The sequence below is a fragment of the Myiozetetes cayanensis genome, unplaced genomic scaffold, assembly GCF_022539395.1.
Source record: "Myiozetetes cayanensis isolate MyiCay16 unplaced genomic scaffold, myiCay2020 scf3, whole genome shotgun sequence".
NCBI classification, from domain to species: Eukaryota; Metazoa; Chordata; class Aves; order Passeriformes; family Tyrannidae; genus Myiozetetes; species Myiozetetes cayanensis.
This window is the reverse complement of record NW_026087521.1, coordinates 13,739,743-13,751,601: the sequence shown is the minus strand read 5'-3', so window position 1 is coordinate 13,751,601 and position 11,859 is coordinate 13,739,743. Positions and strand designations below refer to the sequence as shown.

The 11,859-nt window shown below is 37.5% G+C and overlaps 1 protein-coding gene across 2 annotated transcripts in view; it reads right to left on the bottom strand.

The window, feature by feature from the left end:
- Window positions 1–1,380: 1,380 nt before the first annotated feature.
- The window catches only part of PIK3CG (phosphatidylinositol-4,5-bisphosphate 3-kinase catalytic subunit gamma), a 34,685-nt gene continuing 24,206 nt past the window's right edge, over window positions 1,381–11,859 (bottom strand). For both annotated transcript variants that reach the window (XM_050324142.1, XM_050324144.1), the window contains 2 exons: window positions 10,403–10,560; window positions 1,381–5,236 (listed from right to left, as the gene is read on the bottom strand). In XM_050324142.1, coding sequence (XP_050180099.1) covers window positions 4,955–5,236; window positions 10,403–10,560 — 440 coding nt within the window. In that variant the 3' untranslated portion in view covers window positions 1,381–4,954. The remainder of the gene's footprint in view (window positions 5,237–10,402; window positions 10,561–11,859) is intronic.

Below are 11,859 nucleotides of genomic sequence, written 5' to 3'. Positions count from 1 at the left end.
TTTGGTGGTGGTGGTGGTTTTGTTGTTGTTGTTAATCTCAGGTTATTTAACTGTAAATATACTGAACAAAATTCAGCTCTGGCCATATATTGAATTATTAATGAACTCTATCATGGAACTGCATTGTGGGAGCAGATTTCTTAGGTTATTAAACATTCATAGCCCTCATAGCCTTTTGCAGGGTAAGTTTTGATAAAGGAAGATACATTCAAAGGTAAAGGAGGATCTGGTACAAAGTCTGAGCTGTAGTTTTAAAACTGTTTTGTACTTTGGGTCATTAACATTTCTATTTTCTTTCTCTTCCTCCTTTCAGGGCTCTTGCCTGGGTATTCTTCGTTACATTAGATCTGACCTTTCTTTGTGAATCTACTCAATGCTTATCTTATAAAGAAATGCTGCTATCTGCAGGGTATTGTTTTCCAATTTTTTTCATGCAATTAATAAATGGATCCGTGGTTAACTCTGGCCATAGACACTAGACCAAAGACAGCTCTGAGAGCGTGACCAGCACCTGCAAACAGTGACTCCTAATGCTGAACACCAGAGCGATTGCACCCAAGTGTGGGATGTGCTCTCACTTCCTACGTACAGCACTTCTGCCATACACAGGTCTCTTTTGTCAGCTAAAATTAACTGGCACGTGTTCCTGGCAGCGCTGCTGCTGTTTCCAAAGTGACAGCCTCTTCTTTTGCATCCCCAGGAGAACACCTGAGAAACGGCACATCTTTCAGCTAACACTGCCCTCCTGCCTTCCTCAGCCTGCAGAGGGCTCTTGCCATGCCGAGTGCTGCTGGGCACCCTCTGAAACAACCACCCCCATTCCCAGGCTAGGAAGGAAGAAGTTTTTCCTGTAGAGTGTCCACTTGCTTATTATCAACAGGCAGGTCATCAGCCTCTCTCTTGCTGGGTATGAGACCTACTGATGCTCAAAAAGCCAGGAAAAAACATGTCCTTCTGACTGTCTCCTTGTATCATCAGACTAGAACGAGCCACTAATGCCCCTTTTCTCTAATGACAAAGTATGTACAAACCTCATGTGGGTATAACCATGTCATTTGCATTATTAACCATGTAACTGCAGACAAACAGTTTCTCTCTCTGCTTTCTCTTCTCCAGCATAAATCTTATTTTCTGTTAGTGTGCCACAAAGTTTAGAAATGTATTAGTACCTTTTCTGGTCTGTTCTGCCTCCAAAATGCAGAGTGGGGTGAGCACAGCAGGACTCTTTTCCTGCAGACCTCTATCTGGAAAATCTGGAGTGTTGTTTCGAACATACATTGTGTAAGTTGCAACTAGAAGATTCATGAAAGCACATCAGTGTTTTTCAGAAACTTTAGTGTTACTGGGATGCTCGAAGAGTACACTGAACTCTGCAGATGGTTTGGTATCCCAGATTTTAATTTTATTAATTTCTTATTTTCAAGGCTTCTTTACACAAACTACATTATAAAGTCATCAGCACAGAGTCTGTAATCTATGTAATCCCTGGCACTCATGTGGATTTGCAAAATGCTGCTGGTAGACAGGAAAAAGGTTTTTAATACAAGAGTCATAATTTCCATTGATATTTTTCTCAATCAGTTGTTCACATCTGTATTTCTGTATCATTGATCACATTTTAGAAAAAACAAACAAACCCTGCTAAGCATGTTAAATGAGGTTAACTACTCTGGTAATGATGATTAAATACTTCTAAGAAGTGCAAACAGTGTCTTCAATGAAGATCTAAATATAATCATGCTGTACACCTTAGCTCCATTTCAACTTCTCTTCCTGTCCTGGAATATAATTAGGGTGGACACACTCATCGTTAACCAACATCTTGATGACCTTGCTGGAGCCAAAGCATATGTTAAGTCACAACCAAGTCTGAGGCACTGACTCAAAGAAGGGATTCAAATTTCCACAGTTAGGTGCAGTAGTAACATGAATTAGACTACCAAGAAAATATAACACATCTTAAATTAGACAAAGTAGCCATTAAAAGTAATTTTCAAAAAATAATCTTAATACTCACAGGAGACAATGGTGATAATTGAGACCTCTCTGCATGCTGCGTTAGAGTCTCTGAAAAATGTGGTTAGTCATGAATTTACATTTCATGATTTACAGTAATTCCTTAAAACTCAGCTATTCTGAAGGGTCAGTGTGTTTATGCACTGGAAGACTCAGGAAATTGTGGTTCACCCTCCTGTTCTGGCAGTGGCATCTGTGCTAAAGCTCCAGCTCTCCAGGCCTTGGGTATGTAGGTGCCACTGCAGACAGGGACGGCCACATTCTGCACCGGGACACTCAGATGGGTACTCATGCCCACCTCCTCACCTGAAAAGCAGTTCCACTCCACCTGGAGACTTCACTGGCTCAAACCACATCTCTGCACTCCTTCTCCCTTGTGTCAGGGCTTGCCAGAAACAAAGTTAGTTGTGGTGGAGGTTTCCAGAGGGACAGGAAATCCAGCTGATACCAGCCGTATGAATGCACAGATGTGTACAGCACAGGGCCGGTGCCCAGGGCTTGCTCTGCAGGTAAAAAAGGAGATTTGGCTACTTTTGATCTCCCAGAAGTCAGGCTGGAAAACACCCAGCACCCAGAAGACACAAGGCAGCCTAGCACTGCCTAGGCAGCACAACCACAGGCTTCATGGGCGAGGAAAGCAATGAAGAGTCTGCGAATTAGCTCAGAGCACTGAGGTGCTCCAGATGTGTGTAAAAACATTGTATACAATTCATTGTCAACTGCTGATAAAAATCATCAGCCTAAGTTTAGTCCTGCACTAAACTGCTTTCCTCTGGGTACAGATCTCTCATAGACTTTTTCCTGCAAATGCAGGCTGCTTCAAGAGTGCCATTTCCCTTGAAGTTGTGATTAGCATTTATTTCCCCATGCTAGAGTTAAATTTAGCAGTAGATCTACTTACTTTTTGAAACTAGGAACTTACTAAAATCTTCTGATCTTTCTTTATAGAACAAACCAGGAATTCATAAAATGGTCTTAGAAAGTGGCAATATTCTATTCAAATTTTACAATAACAATAAATGCAATTCTAATACTATACACTATTAAAATTTATCTGACGTCATACAGAGTTATTAATATGGAACTAAATTCCTCTGAGTGGGACTTTGAATACGATTTCTAACTGAGATTAAATAGTCTTTAAGAAACTGGATAAAAAATATTTAAATGTATTTTGGGCTAAGCTGCTTGTTCATAAATAATAATCAAATGAATAGAACATGTTCATTTATTTCAGATCTATAAAATACAAATCTAAAAATATCGTTTTACAGACAATATTCACCATTTAGTTTACATTTTAGTAGGGTCTTAAGCCTTGCATGGAATAATAATGTAGCAGAACAACAAAATAGTCTACATTTTAACTTTATAGATTTCCTTAACTAGACTCTACCATATACATCAAAAATAGTTGTGCACAGTAACCAATTAAACATCTACATTTCAAGAATAGATTGGCTACATCTCATAACTGAGACACCAATTACAGTACATTTATTAAAAATCCTTCAAGAACGCACTCAGTAGTAACAGTAGTTAAAATCATAAATGTTCTGTGAAATGATCAAAGCAAATGATAACAGAATTAAAAAAATTCAGTTAATCATTTATATGTAATGTAAAGCCCATGTAACACTACAACAAAGAAAGAAATTACATGGGCACAAGTGCAAAAAAGCAATATTGTAAGCCATCTTCTCTCTTTGGTAAAAATCAATTAGCAGGAAGTATACCATAATAATTCAAGTCAAAGACTAATTCAGGCTATATTTTTTTTCCTTTCCTACCATAGGCAGACTTGATGATTTGCAGGCATCCTACAGTGAAGAAGTTAAAATTCAACTTAACACTGCCCATTTTCTCCTCTTTTAAGTTTAAATATTGAAATTAAAGATAAGGATTTTTTTCTTTCATAAATAGCTTTTCAGTAGTATAGTCTCTTAAGGAACTGAAAAATAAATAGCAAAATATACACAATTTCAAAGATTACATTTAATTCCTTCTAGGTATATCCTGAAAATATATCACCAAAGAATAAATAACTTTGGGTTTCTCAAATATTTGGTAAAATGTCAATTACTCTTACATAAGGAGTTTTCTCTGAGGGATAAGGAAGTACCACTGCTTTTCCTACAAAGCTTTTACTATACAGGTGGAATTTTAATAACTTTACAGTAAAATTATAATCTGCAATATAATATGGATGTTCACCATTAAAAAGCACAATATAAAAATCTTTCAAAATTAAACTTTCAGAATTTCATGTTCTAACCTGAGGAACTTCCAGGTAACTATGAAGTTCTTCTGGCAGGACAGTCAAGCTCAGTTGTCTGTGTCAGGAGGCTACAGTAGGAGTAAGGCAATTTCCTCCAACGGCAGAGCCAAAGCTCTTTTCTACTGACAGCATACTAAAAGTCCAGAAAGGACAAATGTTGAGGAAGGGACAAGAGAAGGATGGGGGTTAAGAACACTTGAGTGTAAGCCATCCTGAGACAGGCATGGACTGCCTACAGGGATTTTACTATAACCATAGATTTTAAATAAATTCTTCTGGTTTTGAAGGACTTGACTGTCATGATCAGTTAAGGAAACGTCACAGGGGATTTGTAGGTTATCATCTTACTCAAGCTCCTCATATTTACCTGAAATTATTACTAAAGAAAACAAGAAAAATGCAGGCCACATCAGTAAAGCAACTAGTTAATAGAATCCATCCAGCAACTTGAAGTGTCATTAAAAATTAATAAAAAAAAATAATCTTGACTGCAGGAAGATCTTCTGGAGGGGCAGAGCAAAGTCCTTGCCTTTTTAGAAGATCCATTTAAGCTGCCAGCAAAGTAAAGGCAATTTTGATTGCTCATTTATTCAGAATTCATAAATAACATGTAGATTCACTAAGCTCCTATTCACACCCACAGCTAATTTACATAAAATATTAAGCAGAATGCTTTTCTACTCCTTGTTTGATTCCAAGCACAAGATGTAAAAACCAGTTAAATTGCACAGTCCAGCCCTTATCTCTGCAAACTTCTATCTGATCAAGGAAATGCTTTTTGGCATCTTCTTCGCTTTTTCCTACTGTCAGTGCATCCCTGATATATTCAATATCTTCTTTGCTGGTTAATTGCGGCATTCCAGTCATTAGCATCATGGAGAACAGGATGATCAGCAGGTTTGTGTGGTGTCGAAGAGCTAAGTAAGCCCTCACACATACGTCCTACAAGAGAGAAGAGTTTTTTGTTAATTAATGAGAAGAACGGAGAGGGATGGGGCAGGAACTTCACAGAACTCCCATTAACCAACACTATTCTATCACTCATGTCAGGGGGAGGAGACCCAACAGAGCCATTCACCTGAGCAGAGAAGTGACCTGAACTTCTGCATCTGGTGCTCAGTGTGACTTCATTCATCACCCCACACTGGGGCAACGAGTGCTGTTTTGGTGTACAAACCAACAGCTCTTCCTAACCATACATTAACCACTAAAAACCTCAGCTTCACCAAGACCTCAGATTAATTTCCTTGCCATAATATCTCCCGTGGCTGTTAAAAGAGACAGCAATAAGTCATTGTCTTCCTTTCCAATCGGGATGTTGACATTTAAAGACCATGGCTGGGAAGTGATACTGGATAAAGCAGCACCTCCAGGGGACTGCTCCTCATTTTGTATAGATGTCTATTAACGTCGCAGTGGTGACGGTTTATTTAACGAGGAAGATTTTTCAGGCCTGGTGTTCTAAGAAATATTTCCAGCTGACAGCTCTAGTCTTCAGGCACTCTGCCTTGCTGTAGGACTTCTATCTTTATGTACTGTCAAACTGGATTCCACACACTTTTTTATAGCTTTTTCATTTCCATGTATAAATAATCTGTGCTTAACAACATACGCTTTAGAAGAATGAAATATCTACAGCTTGGAAAAACATGCAATGCTTTTTAAAAATAATATTTAATGATAAGTGACTAACATATAAACTGACATTATTTCTTTTATTAAATTTATTACTCATTTACTATTAGAAATAAGAGCAATGCAATGGAAGACATCAATCATCAATCAACTAAAAACTAGGCCTGCAATGCAGTAATGTAAAAACACGAAAAATATCTCCAAGAGGGTTATTATTATTAAAACCAAAGCTGAAGCAATGCTAATTTTTACCCAATTAAATATTCAACTTAGCCTTTCCACAACTGTATATTAATTTATTGAAGAATTCTTAGGAAATCTAAATATTTTAATGTAAACTTCCATCAAATCCCATCAGCCCTCTAGAATGCCTTTTTTTTTTTTTTTAACAAGATGTGTGGGTTTTTTCTTCCTCTAAAACAGGAAGATGTGCACAAATAATCTTAACATCTATCATTGTTCACATTAGCAACACCAGGACACCCAACCAGACAGGTCAGGAAGATATTAAGGAAGTAAGATGATATATTGAAGAACTGTCTGTACAATTTCTTTTTTTTTTCCTATCGCCTGGGAACATAGATTTTTCACTGTTTCCAAATAAATTCTGTCCTGAAATAAGATCATATTTATGAACTCCAGTGCTAGTTTAGTTCTAGCAAAGTAGAAGATAAATTGCAACGGTCAAAGCACAGTTTACAGCAGAAAACACCATCATCTTATCACAGGGAGTAGTTTCTCTCCATGGCACCAGGGGAAAAATAAGACAAAAAAAGAAGAAATTTTACTTATGTATTATCAACTTCAAACAGGAAATCTTGTCACAAGAGCTAGTCTGTGTTTTGTTCCCTTTGAAAGAGAAGAAAGCTCTTTGTAGTTATATCAAAGAAGGTTTTACATTTCTGTATGGATGATGCGTCTCACTGCTCCGGGTGTCTGAGACAGAAAAACAATTATGCAGTCAAGAAGAACCTGGCATCACTGCATCTCACAGGCAGTCCTTCCAGGAATTCAAAAGATTTAAAAAATCTGCATCTGCCTGTTACACTTCTTTATTCAGACAAGAACTGAATGTAGTTTTGAATTAGTATCTTCCAAGAAAACGAGTTTTTACACTTCTGGGAGAGGAAGAGAGGACCAAAAATAACACAGTCAGTCTGTATGTGTCAAGGATATGTACAAGTTTACCCTGGGACTAAGAAGAAAGCTGCTAACTAATCTAAAGCCATAGGTAAAATAAGAGGAGCTGAGGAGAAACCAAAATCCCATTGTCCAATAAACGATAAAGAATAATTATTCTCAGAGCTTGAAACTGTCCTATATAGTACTATCCTAAAATTCAGACATTTTTGTAGTATAAAGTGCCCAAATTCTGTTACATCCCTTCCCTGTACTGTACACTCCAAGTAAAAATTTTTCAATGATGAATTGTCTACCCTTCAGTTTCCTATCACCTTTGATTGACAATCAAATACAAGAGATTTTAAAAAGAAATAGAAGAATTTGGTTAGTACTGAAAATACAGATCTCTGTACTACCAAGTCAGCAGAGCAATGAAAAAAATAATTAATTAAGTAAATGAAATATAATGAATAAAAATGCATAATTTAATGCAAAAAATTTAATGCAGATGAGGCTTTCTCCAGGGTTTATATAAGTACGAAGTGAAAAAGTTTCATGTTCAGGGGAGTAAGAGAGTTGATGGGTTTCAGCCAAAGGCTGGAAAGGAAATGCCATCACATATGACACAGCGAGAGAAATCTGGGCAGTACTAAGAAAGCTGAAAAATTCACAGACAAAAGAGAAAAATACTTACATTCTTGGATTAAGTTATGCTTAAATATATGTTTGCAATGAGGACAAAAACCCATCAAATAGTGCTTCCTACTAAGCATTTCTGTGATGTCATTAATAACCTCTGGCCTCTAATTTTCATTAAGCCATCACAATGGACACAAACAAAAAGGGAAGCAAAATTTAGATTAAGAACTTGTTATTGAAAGGAGCTTTGTTGCTAATTCCAGAAAGGTTGCCAGGCCATTAACAGCCTCAGAAGTTCACTAATAACAAACTATACTCTTTGCAGTGAACTCCAGACAAAATTACTTGTCATTTTAACCTCCTCTGGCACCTGCAATATGAGCTATGGCTAACACATCTGTATGGACTGTGTCTAATCAGTAACAGAGAAATAAACTTTTTAAAAAGTAGATATTTTAAGTTATTAAAAACACCAAAGCCTTTAAAAAAATGGATTCTTCTGAAGTACACCCTATTTTAATGTAGTTGAAGTACAAAATAATGAGAGATGCTCTTAAAAATTAATGAAGGATAAATGCTGAGACTTTTCCATTAATACATGAATGAGTCAGCAGTCACGCTGAATGAATCCCTCAATATTAGGAAATACAATGAAACAAGTTAGTTGAAAAGTGAAACTGTAATTTTTATTTTTTTTTTTAACTTTGGTCATGTAAGTAAAACATACCTTTTTTAGAGTAAAATATGTGATGCAGATCTTGCCCTGTGTTATTATTTTGCTTGTATGAAAGTATTTTACCTTTCTTTTTACTAGTCTTTGAGACAGAAAAGCCTTTTAATGTACTACTACCATAGTGGTTTATAAACACTAGCTATTGCAGCCAAACTATACATGAACTTTTATTTTTTGGTGAGTTTATTGTTGTTTATGTCTAAATGATCTCACTTAAAATGCCCAGGTCACATATCATGGTCACAGTTCACAAAGGCAAGGCACATTAATCCCCTTTTATCTGGTTAATGACACTAATGGAAATGACAGTGTTGCTATCACCCCATTCCTAAAATGTCTGCATTAGTGGGATGAGACCAAAATCACCTCCAATTGCTTTTGGCATTTGGGCTGCTGAAGTAAAGGTCAGATATTCACTAAAGAGACAGATGATCCATATATATGAACACAACTTTACTTCATTGCAGACATCAACAGGTCTTTCAAGTCTGTCTGAAAGCCCACACACACCCCCTCTTCCTCCCTTGTAACTGTCTCTGCTGGACAATGTGATTTGTCCTAAGATAAGAATACCAGAAGGGAATTGTCCCAAGATAAGAATATCAGCTGGGAATTGCAGAAGGAACTGTCTGGATGCTCATATAATGAATGCATTCCAGAGATGGGGGAGCAGCGATGACTCTGATTGACTTTGGTACACATCCTCCGATTTTGGTACACATCGTCCTGACAAAGGGTATAAAAACTGGGCCCACCAGGACAAACTGGTCTCCTGAGGCTGCAGGCAGCTTCCACCCTGGCAGGGACACCTGCAGGCTATGTCCAGCTGGAAAATGGGCAACGCTCACTTTTGTATGAGTGAGTAAAAGTGCTGAGATCTGGTCACATAAGGAGATACAATGCTAGAACAGTTACAGAGAGGACTCACCTGCGTTCTTATCTTAGGACAGTTCACATTGTTCATCACAGACAATTGCAAGGGAGAGGCTGTGTGTGTGGGGACGTAGATTTGCTGTACAGTCGTGCATATGTTCAAAGGTACACAGTCACCATCAAACAGTGAGAACCTTAATGAGGTACTCAGGTTAGAAAACCAGACTCCTGACTCGGACTGGTTCACTCACAGCAAATCCAGAACATAAAAGTTAGGCTTTTGCTTTGACTCACATCCTTCAGGAGAGTTTTCTTTTGATATTGTAAGGAACTTGCTTTCTAAATCAGGCACTTACTTGAAGCCTCTAAAGATGAACACAGGAATAACACCCCAGACATACATTTACCTCAGACTAGCCATGCTCTTAACCACTTCATTAAACATGCTGAACAGCGTTTTGCTTTGCTCCCTCTTTGCCCAGGTCCTACAGTAGTTTGAATAATCACAACTGTTTTGGAAGCACTCAATTTCAAATAAAAGCTGCAATTGAATAGATTTTTAACACCATACTTTTCTTTCAGAGTTAAAATCTATCCGTCCACTTCACAAAACCAGCACCTGACATAGCTTAGGGTCACTACAGATTTTTATTCAGATGCAGCAGTCTGAGCACTGAAACTCGAGGGCAGAATCAGTAGGGAATCACTGGCAAAGCCAGCTGAGGAATGCCTCACACCTGCTCACACTACACAGAGGCTCTGCTTAGTGCCATGAGTTTCCTCTAATTTCACAAACACTGAAGCCCTCTGCAAAGTATTTTCAGTTGAGAAAAGAAACAATGAAAGCGCTGCTTATCTGGTCTGCTGCTAACAAGCTTTTCAATGCAGCTTTGTGGATGTTTGAATTCTATTTCCCATAATCCTACAGATAATTTTTGCTCTCAGTTGGGCCTAAAATATCCCAGAATTGTATTATGAGTCATTACATTTTACTAACATAATGCCCAGGAGCCTAGACCTTTGAAAACCAAGGCACTAATGTTCATTTCACAGCATAAAAAAAAATATTGCTTAATTTATTTGCAGTTAGATACTCATTCTTTTACCTGAAATTTATGGAAATGTAGACTTGTCTTCTTTCCGGAAGTCCCCATGACATACAGAAAATCTGGAGTCAGCACAAAAGGAACTCTCTCCTTATTAATTCCAAGGAAGCTTTTATAATTCCCAAGAATATGGCCAAAATCAATATGGAAAAGGTTACCTTCATAAAGAGAAGAAGAAGTCACAGTTACACTCAAATACAGTAAACTGCAAGAACACTTACTTGTATTTACAGTAGTTCTAAATGCTCTTTTTTTTGGTATATATGATCACTCTTTAGTTCAGCAGAAAAGACTATTTTCTCTCCCTTTTTTTTTTTTTTCTTGAAATAGATAATTCTGTCCTCTTGGCAAAATTACTTCTTATTTATCTTTGGCAGTTGTTAAAAACTCAGCAGAGCTGTTGTGTTTTCTACACATACACTCACAGCTTTTCAAAAATCAACCAAGGAAAGCCTGTGCCTCAGATCCATAACAATCAGGGCATCACTACATGGAAAAGGCTTGAGGGTTATCTTTCAAATACCCATGGGATTCTGGCACTACCCACCTCCTTGGCATACGTCATTGACTAGAACGTGCTTCTTCCTCACAGACCTGCATTAGCAATTTCTAAACCACTCTGTACATGCAGAGTAAGTCCGCACTGTCACCCTTTTGATAGCTTTCAGAGAGCAGTAGGGTATCAATTCCCACAATGAAGCAATGAAAAACTTCCCTTTTAAGGATCTCTACACCTACAGGACTGGAATTTGTTGCTACTCTTCAGATTACTTTATTACTTTCCCTGGCAGACAGGTTAAGGATAAAAGAAAATGGTTACTTAAAAACACAGATTTGTAATAGTGGCACATGTATAAAAAAAGATAAACCCACCAAATTATGTAAGATGATACTTAGGAGTGATCTGTAGGTGGAACATCCTTATTTTAAGCCAGCTTCCAAGTTTCCCCAACCTACCAAATCTGACTCCCTGCAGACCTCTCAGACTGACATCCTTCTGGCTTCTTAGGCTTTAAAATAGCCCTCATTAAAGACTCAAAGGCAAACCTGCTCCTGACCACAGCAGTAACACTTCTCTACTTCCTTGTCTACTGACCTGTGCCTCATGTTCTCTCTGTGGGAATTAACACTGCATTATATTATATATAATGCTGAAATTAAAGCTTTCTTTTGTTGTCTTTTCCTCAAGGACTTCTGCTAAACTTTTTTACTCTAGTCTTCAATTAGTTAATTTCTGCCTTCAAGGTACTTCTCTCTATCCTTCAACTGCTAAAATTTTAACTATAATATGATGAATATTACATATCCAGCCTTCTAACTAAGCCCTAAAGTATTTTCCTAATTTTCCTAAAGACTAACTATGAAGTAAGAGGATCAAGAAATGAAAAGTGAATTCCTTAGACTAAATAAAACTTCTCCATATGTACTGCTTGTTCTGGTGTCCTTTCCAGGACTTC